Source organism: Ornithorhynchus anatinus, chromosome X1 (genome assembly GCF_004115215.2).
Source record: "Ornithorhynchus anatinus isolate Pmale09 chromosome X1, mOrnAna1.pri.v4, whole genome shotgun sequence".
Classification (NCBI taxonomy): Eukaryota; Metazoa; Chordata; class Mammalia; order Monotremata; family Ornithorhynchidae; genus Ornithorhynchus; species Ornithorhynchus anatinus.
The window spans coordinates 54,808,468-54,824,483 of NC_041749.1; the positions used below are offsets into that span (position 1 = coordinate 54,808,468).

The 16,016-nt window shown below is 44.7% G+C and overlaps 1 protein-coding gene across 1 annotated transcript in view; it reads right to left on the reverse strand.

The window, feature by feature from the left end:
• The window catches only part of PLXND1 (plexin D1), a 155,141-nt gene that overhangs the window by 113,123 nt on the left and 26,002 nt on the right, over positions 1–16,016 (reverse strand). Inside the window, exon 2 of the mRNA XM_029050663.1 lies at positions 1,319–1,495. Within this exon, the coding sequence (XP_028906496.1) occupies positions 1,319–1,495 (177 nt within the window). The remainder of the gene's footprint in view (positions 1–1,318; positions 1,496–16,016) is intronic.

Sequence of the window (16,016 nt, forward strand, 5' to 3'; positions counted from 1 at the left end):
CCTTCTCCCTCATTCCTCGCCCCAGGCTAAGATGAAGCAAGACTGGGCTCCCCAGGGCTTTCCCATCTCCTTCTGCCACACAGACTTACAGGCAGCGGGGGAAATTGGATTCATTCTTCTCTTTTCCTGGCATTTTGATCCCATAGACCACATTACGGGCTATTACCTCCAGGAACCTAACCGTCTGGGGCCGAGATAAAGCAGGAGCTGTCTGAGCCCATCCTAGCCGGGGTCCTTCCAATTCCCTGACTTATGAACATGGGAGCTGCGGCCTCCTTCAAACACATGGGAGGGAATGTGGTCCCTGGGCCAATCCCCAAAGAAGAAAGACCATCCAGATCCCTGTACTCTGACCTAGATGTAGAGGGCATCTTTTCCATGACTTTGCAGCTGCATGTGGGGGTGGAATCAATCAGTAACTCTTTCACTTAAGAGGCGCTTTTAAAACTGATCCAATCAAGGAGAAAATTTATTGGGAGGCCTTGCTAATAATCAAATGCTGCCCAATAAAATTTCCAAGAGAGGATCTTTTATTAGCCCCGACTATCTAATACAGCCAGATAGTATGGGGGGCCTTAAATACTGATTAATATGGTCCATTATCTGGTGCCATGAATCACTGGCTGTGGTAGAGATTAAAGCAATATCCAGCTAGCTTTCTGTATTAGAAAGCTGTCCGGCTCCTCACCACGGTTGTCAAATGCTGCTGTTTTGTCTCTTAATAGATTTAGCCCTGGTGTGAGTTATTAGTGACAACCCAGGATGTTGACATCCTGTTTATTCACTGCACAGATGCAGCCCAGGCAGCAGCATCTGCCCGTAGCCCCCTGATCTTTCACCACTCCTCACTCACCAGCTACGGTGTCCCAATCCCCAGGGAGTCCAGGAGTAGGTCAGCCCCTTGGAGGTAGCCTAGCTTGGGGGTAAGCAACGGGTTGGGGCAGGGAGAAGAGGTACCTGGTTTTAATCCTAACTGCTTCACTGAAGCACCAGGTGCCTGGAGGGAGAAAGTTCCTTGGCCTCTCTGTGACTCATCGGTGGAAAGGGGATCATAAGGCCAACCACCCCTACCGGGAGTGTTAGGTCAGATCATTTGTATGATGGTCAGCAAACTCCTTGTCCACATTACAACCTAGGCTGATGTTAACAATTCCCTCAAGCCCGCTTGATTCACTCCAGAGGTCACACCATTTGTCCGGGTGGGCTGGTGACTGAAACCGATCTCCTGCGGGACAGAAGTTCTACAACCTATTTCCCACTCTTTGAGGGGACTCATTCCCAAACGGGCTGGGTGGCTGAGGTCATCCAGCTAAATTACCTTAAGGAGTCTCCCAGTTGAGGTCCCCAGGAATACCACGGTGTAGTTGTTGACACTGGAAACAGCCACAGAAGTGAGGCCCTGGTATCGGAAAATGGGTGTGGCCTTGAGGGGCTGCATGATAGCCAAAGGGTGCTGGAGATGGGCTGCTCCACAGTCCAATTGTTCCGGCTGAAGCTGCAGAGAAAAAACCCAGAGTCGTATAACTGAAGATGAATGGGCACCACTTGCTGGGCACTTTCTTGCCCACCCGGAGAAAGGGGCAATTTCAACCTGATGGGACACTATATTCAATCAATCGATCATATTTACTGAGCGCTTTCTGTGTGTGGAGCACTATACTATGCGCTTGGGAGAGTACACCTGCTCTATTGTACTCTCCCAGTGCCTAGTAAACTGTGTACTCTGCACACAGTAAGTGCTCAGTAAATACCACTGGATGATTGACTATCATTACTGCATTCCCTGTTTTACTGAAAGTTCTGCCCCTCCCAGCTCTTCCAAAACTCTTCTCAAACTCTCCCCTGGTGAGAAAGTCCTCATGCCAAAGAATCTCTATGTTCCTCAGAGCAGCTTTCTGATTTTTGCTAATGCAAGTAGCAAATGGCCTCACGTAAGGTAAGAGTTAGTTCCTTTACCAGCTTAGGGGGAAGATATTCGCTGAGGAAGTCACTTGATCTCCGCAGATCCCTACAGGATTGGAAATACTTTAGCATCACCATGAAATGGGACATGGGAGAAGTGTGCTTATAGTGAGACCTGACTCTATCAGTCAAAATGGTCTTTCCGCCCTACTTCAGTCTGTGATTCACCCCTGCTAATTTCACTCATGGTCTCATTCTCCTTCCTGGGTCATGGGACCTTACCCAGCTAAGGAAGAACTAAGCTGGCTCTGATTCCGCTCTGTGCATCCATGCCATCTTCATGGAGGCAGGCAGGGGCTGAAGGGGGCAGGAACGGGAAAGGGAGGTGAGGGAAGGAAGGGGCTCCTATTGCAGGACCTTTGATTGGCAGCCTGTGCTCTTAGAAGCACAAAATATAGGCAGACAGATCACTCATTCAGCCTCTGAACTATAGTCTGAGCCCCCGGGTTATAAAAGTCAAAAAGAAAGGATGAATATAGAGACTTCACCATGCCATTTTCACAGCCACAGTCACCCTAACCACGCCAATGATTCTTGTATAGAATACAAGCTTGTAACATACCCTAAAACTAGTCATTTGGATTCCTTGTAAATAATGACATTTACTTGCAGAAGGTTATTACACCATTAGCAGTTAGAAATCTGTCAGCAGGCCCATTATGAGTAGTGATTTCAAGAGCGCAGAATCTGAAGGCTTGAGGGCTGCTTGCTCTCAGTTGCATAGGCTGGAGTAAGCTCAAGCACCCTTAGGAAATCCCAGCATGTTCCTTGTTTATCAGGGTGCCACGACCGAGAGACAGCAAAGAGCTTGGTAGCCAACTAAACCAGGGGTTCCGGACCCAGAAATATTGACTACAAAGAACAGAGGACATATTTATGGGAGAAAAGTGAGCAGGGAGAGTTAGCGGCTGGGGAAGAACATTGGCTGAACTCTAGGGAAGGTTCTCATCTGAGATGCACCAAATCACTGACCCGGCGTCTCCTCCTAATGAGAATGCTGATGGGGAGCTTGGATTGGATTCCTCTCTCGAAAGTGTGATGCTCAAGGTACTCTCTGTCTGTGGGCACTCAAATGGTTACTCAAGTACACTGCTGGGCTTAGTGACTTCGTGGACATCTTCTCCCCCAACTGGGAAGAGAGTGATGCACCATCCCGGCAGGACAGAGAAAAGCAGCCACAGCCTGATGCCGACTCCACAAAACCTCAAGAGGGTTGAGGCAGTTGCTGCTATAGCGGCTACTGTGGCTGCAGTTTTATTATTCAATAGTATTTATTGAGCGCTTACTATGTGCAGAGCACTGTACTAAGCGCTTGGAATGTACAAATCGGTAACAGATAGAGACAGTCCCTGCCCTTTGATGGGCTTACAGTCTAATCGGGGGAGACGGACAGACAAGAACAATAGCAATAAATAGAATCAAGAATAAATAGAATCAAGAATAAATAGAATAGAACTGCCTGGGGGTTCTGAGCCATGAGGAGGGGGAAATTCTGTTCCTCCTACTGAGGTACCCTGCCGAGCTTTGTTTTTCTTCTGTGTGTCTGTCCAGGTCTTTATGTTGACTTCATGTATTCTTTCATCTCTCCTTATGTGTCAGTCACCGCTGCCCACTTATATTTTCAGATCGGGAGTCCCGAGGGCCAGGGACCGTGTCTAATTCCCAGAGCTTAATACAGTACTCTGTGGACCTTTAAGTGAGTAATAAATATTGTTACTACTATTTTTTAAGGGCTTACTGTACCAAACGCTGGGGTAGATACAAAATAATCAGATCAAACACAGTCCCTATCTCACACGGGGTTCACAAACTAAGAAGTAAGGAGAGCCGCTAGTTTATTTTCCTCTTTAACGGATGAGGAAACTGAGGCACAGATAAATTAAAAGACTTGCCCAAAGCCACACTGCAAGCAAATGGCAGAGACAGGATTAGCATCTGGGTCTCCTGACTCTCAGTCCTGCCTTCTTTCCACTAGGCCAGACTGTCTCTTCAGAAGAGCCTACAGATTCAGAACTTGTTCATAATGTATGCAGATTTATGCAAATTATTATACCAGTGGTATGAAAGAGGTTGTAACTGGTTATGGCCAGGCTCCCAAAACATCACTTATATCAAACTAGGGCTTGCCTCTGTAGCTGAATTGGGGTTGTCTTGCAGTTTCCCCCCTTAGAGGAGGACTGAGTTTGATGGTACTGTAATGAGTCATCTATTGTGAAATATGAACACCTCCTGTCACTGCATGTAAATGTCTGTCCAAGGTCAGAACAAACTAGTCATCAAGTCCTAACCTGTCTCTACCCTCAACCCAAACACCAGACCTTAAACCTAACCCTAGTCTTAACTCTGGCCCTAACCTTAATGTTAGCTTTACTGTAATTTTTCAGCAATTTGGTTTGGCCAATGATTAAACTTCAATTTTTTACACTGTAGAAGAAATGCATTAGTGTTGGACTTTTGATGGTTTGTCTTCAGGCAGGTTTACTTAATATATCCTGGAAAAAACAAGTCCCACCCTTTGAAGGATCCTCTATTGCAAAACAGCATTGCACTTATACACTGAAGATTGGCAGTTTGAGTCCCAGTTCACACTTGTCTTGCTGAGTCTAAACCTAACTGTGCCTCCGTTTTCCCACTTGAAAAAAACACACAACAGCTCCTCCTTGCCTCTTGGGGATGCTTTAGGAATAAAGGAGATATTCTGGGCAGCATTTGAGAATGGCTGCCTAGCGACAGAGTCTACAAAGTCTACCACCCCCTCTGCAACCTTTCCCATGATTTACTTCGAGAAAGGGGGCTGGTACAAGAGCTTTCAAATGTCACATCTGCCAAGCTCTTAAAATTTACCGGGCAACACTTCCAGAAAAGTTCTAAGTGTGTCAGGGGAACCACACAAAAGCCATTCAAGTGATTTGTACACTGAGAGCACCATTACAGTATCGTTTGTGGTGTCTCTCCCCTTGCTCATCCTGAAGGACACAACAATTTAGCTGTCTCTAGTGCTGGCAGCTCTATGCATGTCATCAGGGACAAGATGAAGATGCACGGGGGGAGAGGTTGGTTTTGGTGAAAGGGTCCTTTAGTTGCAGCATTAGCTTATAGGAGGAAACTAAGGCAAACAAACTGCTCTAAGATATTGCCAAGCAGTCAAAATGATTCTACGCCATCCTAATCCTCCTCGACCTCTCAACTGCCTTCGACACTGTTGACCACCCCCTTCTGGAAACGTTATCTGACCTTGGCTTCACTGACACTGTCCTCTCCTGGTTCTCCTCCCATCTCTCTGGCCGTTCATTTTCAGCCTTTTTTTTCAGGCTTTTCCTCTGTCTCCCGCCCCCTATCTGTCCCTCAAGGCTTAGTTCTGGGTCTCCATCTGCACTCACTCCCTTGAAGAACTCATTTGCCCCCATGGCTTCAACTTTCATCTTCATGCAAATGATTCCCAAATCTACATCTACATCTCTGCAGTCTCACATTTCCCCTTGCCTTCAGGACATCTCTATATGGATGTCCCGCCAACAACTTAAACTTAACATGTCCAGAACAGAGCTCCTCATTTTCCCACCCAAACCCTGTCCTTCCCCTAACTTTGCCATCACTGAAGACAGCATCACCATCTTCCCTGTCTCCCAAGCCCATAACCTTGGCATTATCCTCAACTCATCTCTCTCTTTCATCCCACACATTCGATCCTAAATCCTCCACGTGTCTGCTGGGTCACTTAACTTCTCTGTGTCTCAGTTACTTTATCTGTGTAATAGGGATTAAGACTGTGAGCCCCATGTAGGACATGGACTGTGTCCAACCTGATTGCCTTGTATCTGCCCCAGTACTTACTACAGTACCTTGGAACATAGTAAATGCTTAACAAATACCATAAAAAAAATTGTCACCAAATCCTGTGATTTGTGAGTTCTATCTTCATGGCATCTCAAGAATCCACCCCTTCCTCTCCATCCAAACTGCTTCCATGCTGATCCAAGCACTCATTTCACACCTTGACTATTGCATTAGCCTCCTTGTTGACCTCCCTGCCTCCTATCTCTCCCCATTCCAGTCTATACTTCACCCCGCTGCCCAGTTCACTTTTCTGAAAAGCTGTTCAGTCAATATCTCTCCGCTCCTCACCAACCTCCGACAGTTGCCCATCCACCTCTGCTTCAAACAGAAACTCCTTACCAACGGCCTTAAGGCACTCATAACCTTTCCCTCCCCTGTGTCACCTCGTTCATATCCTACTACAACCCAGTCCACACACTTTGCTCCTCTAATGCCAACCTACTCACTGTATTTACATTTCATCTATCCTTCCACCTACCCCTTGCCCTTGAACTCCCTCAGGCCTGGAAGTCCCTCCTCCTTCATATACTACAGGCCATCACTCTCCCCACCATCCAAACCCTCCAAAAATCTCATCTCTGCGAAGAGGCCTTCCCAGCCTAAGCCTTTTTTTCCTCTCTCTGCCCTTCCCTCTGCATTGACTATGTGCTTGGCTGTGTACTCCTTCAGCACTTTGGTACTCACCCCAGTTCCACAGAAAATGTAAACATCCTTATACTGTACAATCTCCCCTATTTAATTTATTTTGCTGTCCATTTCCCCCTGCAGTCTGCTAACTCCTTATAGGCAGATGTCACATCTACCAACTCTACTATATTGTACTTTCCCAAGTGCTTAGTACAGTGCTCTTCACATAGTAAATGCTCTATAAATTCCACTTGACTGACTGATTGGTCCAGAGTAGGGTACAGGGTATGTCAAGGATAGCAATTCCTACTCTTGCCAAACACGAGGCCGGCTGAAGTTCCCCGTTTGGAACAGAACTCCCAAGGCTATCAATTGTTGGCTTTTTGATATTTTTCTTCAGTGCCACCCTTTTTATGATATCTGTGAAGCACTTACTATGTGTCAAGCACTGTTCTAAGTACTGGGATAGATACAAATTAATCAGGCCAGATACAGTCCCTGTCCCACATGGGGCTCACAATCCAAGTAACCATCTTTTACAGTGGCACAAATAGGGCAGAGGCAATCCAAACTCTTGGTTTTTTTTAATTTAAGTGCTTACTATGTGATGGGCACTGTACTAAGAGCTGGGGTAGATACAAGATAATCAGGTTGGAAACAGCCCCTGTCCCACATGGGGCTCACAGTCTTAATCCCCATTTTACAGATGAGGTAATAATAATAATTATTATGGTACTTTTTAAGCTCTTACTCTGTGCCAAGCACCCTTCTAAGCACTGGGGTAGATACAAGTTAATCAGGCCGGTCACAGTTCCTGTCCCACAGAGGGCTCATAGTCTTATTCCCCATTTTGCAGATTAGGTAACTGAGGCAAAGAGAAGTTAAGTGAGTTGCCGAAGGTCACACAGCAGACAAGTGGCAGAGTGGAGATTAGAATCCAGGTCTTCTGACTCTCAGGCCTGTGCTCTTTCCTCTAGGCCACACTGCTTCTCTGAGAAAGGCAGAAATTTCTTTTTCACGTGCATCACAGTAGCAGCAGAAGTTTACATTGCCAAACTGTTTTCTCGAACATTAGTGGGTCCATTACTGGGTCAGACCAATTGTCCATCCAATCTAGTATTCTGCCTCCAACTCTGGTAACAAAATGCTTTGAGGAGTTTTGTGATGGTTGCCTTCCTTGACAGCCATCAATCTGTCAATTAATCAGTGGAATTTACTGAGTGGTTACTGAATGCAAAGCCGCATACTAAGAGATTAGGAGAGTACAACAGAAGTAAGATTCATGTTCCCTGCCCCCAAGGAGTATACAATTAATCACTAGCATTTATTGAGCACTGACTAATATGCAGAGTCCTGTGCTATGCACCTGGGAGAGTGAAATGCAATAGAATTGGTAGACACAGTCCCTGCGCTAGAGAGTTTACAATCTATTGAGGAGCTTAATCTAATGGGGAAACAGAAAAAAAGAGATTTACAAATAGAGCAGGAGGAAGAACAAGAATATAACAGGTAATAATAGGACAAGCATATCAGGATGCAATAAGTAAATAAACAATTTAATTTACAAATCTATTTACATATATGAATAAATGCTGAAAATAAGACTAAAATATGTAAATGCCAACTAAGGGTCCCTTCTGAGCTGATGAATTAAGGAGCTGTGAATTAAACAGGAAGGCTTCCAAGGCGGAGTGGGATTTTAGGAGAGCTTTGAAGATGGGAAAGCTGTGATCTGGTAGACTTGGAAGGGCAGGAGCTGGGGGTTCAAAGGTGGGAGAACAGGTGAGTGAAATGTCACAGTTCAGGTAGAAGGTATCCTTGGAAGGAGTGAAGAGTGTAAACTGGGGAGTAGTGCGTGAACAGATCCTATGTATAAGATAGAAAGTACTGGCGGACAGTCTTGGGGTCAACTGAGAGGAGTTTCTGCTTGATATGGAATGAGATGGGTAGCCATTGAAGGTTTACGAGGTAAAGAGAGATGTGTGATCTGTGAAGCAGTGGAGTGGAACAGGGAGAGGCTAGAAGCAAGGAGACCAGTGAAGAAGCTGATGCCACAGCCTAACCATGAGATGACAACAGCCAGGTCCAGGGTGATAACAGTTTGGGTAGAGAGGAAGGGGAAGATCTTGGAAATGTTGCAGAGGAGGTATCAGCAGAATTTAGCAGTTGCTTTAATGTGATGTCACCAAGGTGGGAGAATTAGGAGGAGGGAAGATGAGAAGTTTTAAAAATGCTGAGGAACATTCAAGTGGAGATGGCAAGGAGAAATGTGGGGTTGTGGATCAGGTGAGATTTAAGGCCTAGGGGGAAGCAGTGATGCCTAGTGGTTAGAGCATAGGCCTGGGAGTCAGAAGGACTGGGGTTCTATTTCCCACTCTACCACTTGTCTGCAGTGTGACCTTGGGCAAGTCACTTAACTTCTCTGTGCCTAAATTGCTTCATCTGTAAAATGGGGATTAAGACTGTGAGCCCTATGTGGGACATGGATTGTGTCCAACCTGATAAGCTTGTATCTACCCCAGCGCTTAGTAAAGTGCCTGACACAGAGTAAGTGCTTAACATATACCAATAAAAAAAAAGGGAGGTGGGGGCAGGGGAATAGATTTGGGAACTGTTCATCTAGGAGCTGTAGCTGGAGTCATGCAACTGGATGACGTCCCAGAGAGAGTGAGTGTACAGCAAGAAAAATGCATGTAGAGTGAAAACGGTTAAGGGTGTACCGACTAACATGCCTAGACTTTCCCCCTTAAAATCCCTAACTTTCCCTCTAGTAAAGCATGATGGATTACTTCTCCATGAATTTAACCAAATTCCTCTTGAATCTACTCCACAACTATCTGCAAAACTTCCTTTGGTTCCAAATTCCCTATGCTTACCACCTACTGTGGGAAGGAGGGTTTCCTTTTGATTGCTTTGAAACTATTACTTTCCAGGTTCAATGGGTGCCCCTTTGGGCTAGTTCTGTGTTACTGGTGGAGTGGCATGGCCTAATGGAAAGAGCATGGATCTGGGAGTCAGAGGACCTGGGTTCTAATCCTGACTCTGCCACTCTTCTGCTCTGTGACCTAGGGTGAGATACAACTTCTCTGTGCCTCAGTTATCTCATTTGTAAAATGGGGATTTAAATCCTCCTCCCTCTGATTTAGACTGTGAGCCCCATGTGGGGCAGAGACTGTCCAACCTGATTGTCTTGTATCTGACCCAGTGTTTAGTACAGTGTTTGACACGTAGTAAGTGCCTGCCAAGTTCCATTAAAAACAAGCAAACAAAAACCACAATTCTGTGCTCGCCCTGTCCACACCCCTCGTAGTTTTGTAAATGCCTTGGCAATATCTCCAGGGTCTCACATTCTAGATAGAGTTTTCGGATTTGTTTGAATGGGGCCCAGGTCATTGAAGACCTGGTTCTGGTCCTGGCTCTGCTTTATGTGACCTGAAGCAAGTCGTGTCAGTGCTTTGTGCCTCAGTTCCCCATCTGTAAAATGTACTTCCTCCTTTATATGAAACTGATAGGGACTAAGGCAATACCCTATCTGAAAAAACATGAACTTTTCAAAAAGAAGAAAAATCAAGAAGCTGCTGCTATCCAATTATATTCTAATTATTTCAAAAGCCACTCAAACCTTATTTAAAAAAAGGATGAAAATCCAACCGGGCAGTAATAATTTTGCCTGGGCATTATATTTTCTTTTTGTATTTTCATTGTTATTTGTTATTATCTGGGCCATCTGAACAAAATCAGTCTTCAGAAATCTCAACTGCTCCTGTTGTTTGGCTCCCACCTGGAACCTTAATACTCAAGTGAATAGACTAGGCTGAACAACAAGTTTCTCCCAGAGGTGATGGGAGGTTTGACAGATGATTTTCATCAAATACTCTGAGGCCCTCTGATGGCAGGCCCTATGTGAGAGGGAATAGAGTGAACAAGAACTAGGGTTAGAGACAAAGTCAGGGAATAAGGTAATACCGTACTCTTTTTCCTGGTTCTGCCATCAAGCTGTAGAGCTTCTCAGTGTTAAACTGAGGTGAAAAAGAAGACTCGAGCATGAAACCTGGCTAGAGACATTACCCTGTCCCCATGTCATTATCCCTGGTGCCCGTCCCCCGCCCTGCCATGTGTCTGTGTCCATGTGTCTATCTCTCTCTCTTACACACACACACACACCAGAAAGGCCTTGCCACAACAAAGATCCCTGGGCATAAAAATCAGTGGTGATGTCCCTGAACTTCTAGGCGATGCCCTGCCAAACCCAGAGCATTCCAAAATTTCACATCTACACATTTTTCTCCAGTTATGAGTTGTTTAAATAACTTCAGCATCCTTAAAGTGTTCGTATTTGCCAACAAGTGGCACAGACGAGCGCACTGATCTGTGCCTGTGTGCAAGTTTTACAGATGAGTTCAGCAAGATGTGACCAATGAATCTGAGCTGCCTGAGTATGCACCAGCATTGGTCAATGACTCACTCGCCTGAGCTCTGTTGAGTTCATTGGTCGGTGATTACATTAATACGGAAAATAGATGGGATAGGTGGAACCTCATCTTGCTTGTCCTGGTGCCATGGGCCAGACCCCCAGAACAGGGATTTTTTTCCGTGGGGTGTGGTGGGAAGGGGAGATGATGGAAGGAATGTGGAACGAATCTGCTTTACCACGCTTTTGGACCAGATTTCCCGGGGAGCAAAAACCTTCTTGCCCTTTGGGCCAATCTGCTCTTCAAGATATCATAGGAAAATAAGTAATTTCCCCTGATTGTGCCTCAGTTTTCTTCTCTGCAGAATGGGCCCAAAGAAAATTACTCAACCAGTACTTGGGTGGAAATCCCACCCTCTACTTACGAGGATACGATGTACATTACCAATCAATCAATCAATCAATCAATCAACAGAATTCATTGAGCATTTACTGTGTGCAAAGCAAAGTACTAGGTGCTTGGGAGAGTACATTATGTTAGAGTCGGGAGACCTGTTTCAAGCCTAGAGGAGCTACATTGGAAGATGTATCAATATTTCTAAAGTACCTGTCCCTAAATCTGGAATGTCCATAACAGTGTCATCTAGCCTATTTATTGAGCACCTACTGTACTAAATGCTTGAAGAACATACAAAGGAAATAAAAAATGTGATCCTTGCTTTCAGAGAACAACAACAGGGGGAGACAACAGATACAAATTGATAAATGTCATATTAAACAATGAGGATAGATTATAAATATTATTCACCCAAATGACTAAGTAATTAAATAACAAATAAACACAGATAAATACATAAATGTTGATATGGCTGAAAGGATGGCATGACTGGGAGGGTGGGGGGATTAACCAGTGATCGCTTCCAGGAGGAGGTTTCTTTTTAGGATTTCTTTGAAGGCGTATTTTGTAGGTACCACAGTTTGTTCATTTTGAGGTCACAGAATAGCAACATAGACTACAGGTTAAATATGCAAGGTCCGTGAGGCTGAATTCTACATAACAAGAATCCTGTTTTTCAAAGATGATATCCCCAGCAAAGACATAGAAAGTCTGGTAGCAGAATCGTCTTCTCACTGATGATGGGTTGGTGGATATTTTTTTTTTTGTTTCATTTTCTGTTGTTGTTGTTTGTTTGTTTAAGTTTTCTAGGAGGCACCAGAAGGGTCTGAATACAGTTCTCCTTGAAATTCTATTTTTCACTGCAACCCAGTTCAGGATTGCAATCTCCATGGTGACCACTTGTTTAGCTGCCATCTTCACTACACCTCAGCTATTCTCTTAAATTTTATGTGTGGGGGGGTGCGGGGGTACAGAAAATACTTTGCCTTTCATGTGGCTTACAAAGGAGAATGCTCCCTTTACCAGATATATTCCTGCTTTATCTTGGTAGTAGAAACCACCTATAGTTGCTAAACAAATGTAAATCTGTTGCCACAAAGCTAAGAACTAATTTCAGTTCCCCCAAACCAGCCCTAAATGGGTTCCTCTTTATTTCCTCTGGTCACATACATTGCTTTACCTACTTGCTTGTTAACTAAAGTTATTAAGTAATCCCATCTAATTTTAAAGTTTTCAGGCTAGTGAAAAGGACAAAGCAGTATGCTTGAGACTACCTATTTATCCATGTACTTTTTTCTTGATGGGTAAATCATTAAGTTAAAGAAACGATAAGTTACAATGGGAGCCACTTTACAAAATGATTCTTGTAATTTCTGCATCAGGGCCATTTTAAAGAAATCAAAGATCATAAACTGCCTACAGATACTTTAAGCTTCTCTCTCTACAAATGGGCAAGATAGTTTGATCCTCTATACTAACAGGGATTGTACAACCTATTTCACAAATCATTCCATTCTTCCTTTTACTTCCCTCCTCTCCTCCATCTCCAGTTCCAAAGAACTTCCTTGCCCTTATGGAAACATGATAGCTGTGCTATTCTGAATATAAACTGGCCCAGGTTGTCCTTTGACCCACAACCTTTGCCTATTATTCTAGGGCAAAGGGCTTCCAAGATGATCTCTCACGTAAATTGAAAGTCAGTTTAAGAACATTTGGAGAAAAAGTACTTCTGGTTTGTTCCTTTCTCTGACAGTCTTCTGAGACTCCCTAACCACACCAATGCACCATGTTGTGGAACTCTCTCTGGGGCCCTCTTCCTCTATTCCAATTTGACTGCCCATGAATAGTCTTGGGTAGGCTGTCCCAAGGAGGACAGGAAGGTATGTGTGTGTGTGTGTGTGTGTGTGTGTGTGAGTGTGATTTTAGGGGAGCAGACTATCTTTTGTCAGTGAATATCAAGAGGTTACTACATAATGCACCCAGCCCAGCCCCTGACAAAACCAGGGAAACTGCGAGTGCCTGAAGCCACGATGAGGAACAGTGCCTGAAGCCAAAAGAATTATTTATTTATATTAATGTCTGTCTCCCCCTCTAGGCTGTAAGCTTGCTGTGGGCAGCGAAACAACAAGAACCAACCTTGTTGCACCATACTTTCCCAAGTGCTTCATCTAGTGTTCTGCACACAGTAAGAGCTTAATAAATACCACTGCTTGATTGATGACAGGTAGAATCCAATATGTGACAAGCCATCAGGGAACTGAATGACCCTGTCATTCCCTGGAGATGTTCCCAGCGTGGCTCAGTGGAAGAGCACGGCTTAGGAGTCAGAGGTCATGGGTTCTAATCCTGGCTCTGCCACTTGTCAGCTGTGTGACTGTGGGCAAGTCACTTAACTTCTTACCTCACCTGTAAAATGGGATTAACTGTGAGCCTCACGTGGGACACCCTGATTACCCTGTATGTCCCCCAGCACTTAAAACAGTGCTCTGCACGTAGTAAGCGCTTAACAAATACCAACATTATTATTATTATGTCTCATCAAGACCCAGCCCTCAGGAGGGCCAGGATGTCAACCCTTGGGGAAGACAAAAGGAGCTGAATGTGGGGGTGGGGTGGGATGTGTGTGTGTGGGGGGGGGGGGCAGGGTGGTGGTGCATGAGATTATTCAGGCAACAAGAAGCCTCCCTGGCTTGCCAAAGGGCAAACTGGGGGAAAAGTCCTGCTGTGTATAAAAGAGGGAGAGGTTGCTTACTCTGACTGGGGCTACAGTTTTCTGGGATGGACTGAAGAATTTGGCAGGATGGTGGGGGCGGGGGAGAATACTCTGTGTGGTAAACCTGCATCTTCCTTACCATGAAGCTCACTAGCTGGCAAATACACCTTACCAAAACCCATCTGGGACATCTGCCTATCAAATTCACGTATTGGGTGGTGATCCCCACTAGCTGGCGATTCCTCATCAAGCATCAAGTGGCATGGTCTAGTGGAAAAAGCATGGGTCTGGGAGTCAGAAGATCTGGATTCTAATCCCAGCTCTGCCACTTGTCTCCTGTGTGACCTTGGGCAAGTCACTTCACTTCTCTGTGCCTCAGTTACCTGCCTCAGTTACCTCATCTGTAAAATGGGGATTAAGACTGTGAGCCCCATTTGGGACAGGGACTGTAACTGGCCTGATTAACCTGTATCTACCTCAGTGCTTAGAACAGTGCTTGGCACATATTAAGGGTTTAACAAATGCCATAAAAACAAAAAAGAGCCACAACAGTGTACAGTTCTTACCGTCTATGTCTACTTTGGTAGACGGTTTTGCAACAAAATAGGGAAGTTTATGAATCCTGGCAGAGGAAAGTTGAGATCAGGGAATTATGAGTGTTGCTTTCCAGACTGTAAACTCCTGGTGGGCAGGAAACATGTCTATCAACTGTTATATTGCTCAGCACACAGTTAGCACTCAATAAATACGATTAGTTGATTGATTGATTGAAAGGAGGAAAAAGAGGGAAAAAAGAAATGGGGAAAGGTATAAGGACTGATAATTCCATCTGAATCTCAAAGTCTTTCTGTGGCAGTGCTTCAGGTCTAACAATGGCCTAGAGGAAATGAAAAATTACACAACCTTCCAGAAGGAGCTTTCGGTCTCGGAGGGCTTTAGAATGGAGACTGGGGAGGAGGATGTGAGTTTCGGAAGGAAGTTCACTGGAAACAGAGAGAGGAAGGGGAGGGGTGAGGCTCCTCAGGAAAACTATTAATGTCATGATTAGAGTTTCCTGCTTTGTGGCCTTAAAAACAGCCTCTCTGCAACTCCAAAAGCCCATGTTAATCTTAGGAATGAGACCGACACTATAGCCCAGGAATGAACATCCCCTATTGTCTGGGGGGAACCTGTTAGTTCTTTCTCTACCCAAGAAGTCCGTTGACTCTGTTTTACATCAGAGTCGAAAGAAAGCTGACGGAGGGAACTAGCCCTTCTCAGCCATTTTATTTCACCGCATTAAACTATTGGCTTATAACATCCATGGAGTCCTGGGAAAATAGCTCAGTGAGCAACAGATAATCCATTCCAAGCTTGCTGATTTGTGGGAGCTACAAAGAAGAACATACACTCCGAATTTGGCAGCTGCCTCCTCACAGCTGACATTTTCAGGCCATTTATTTTCTGATGAAAGAGCCCCCCAGTTTTTTTCTTTTGTTCTTGTTTTTTTACTTTTAAAAAATATAAGCCATTAGCCCTTTTTTAACATACATGTGTGCTCAGGAAGATTCCCGCTCAGAATACTAAAAATAATTCTAGAATTGTCTAGGGAGAACAGAAGGCTATGAACTTCAGCTAAAAAAGGAAGCTGGAAAAAAAATAATACAATTTTATACTCTCTGGAAATACATTCCTTTCAGAAGGAGCAGAAGTTGTGGCAGCCTAAATGGACCCAGCACAAGAGATGACGGTGAACTAATTGAGTCCTGCATGAAAACATATAAGCACACAGATTCTCCTCTCAGCTTAGCCCCCAGCTAGGCTTAAGCTAAAGAGTGGCACTACAGAGAAGAAAATACTCCCCAAAGCCCTGACTGAGGCAGTGGGCTGCTTGTCTCCCAGATCGAACATTTTCCGCAGCAGAGATTGCAAGGATAATGGACAACGGTCTCACTCAAATCTAGCTGCGGCGTTCCATGCCTGTGCTGCCTGTGAAGTTCACTGGTTGCAAAGAACTCTGGTGGTTTTGGTCTAGTTCTTCAGAACAGCATTAGCTTTGGTTTCTCCCCACATCAACTTTTGTTTCTCTT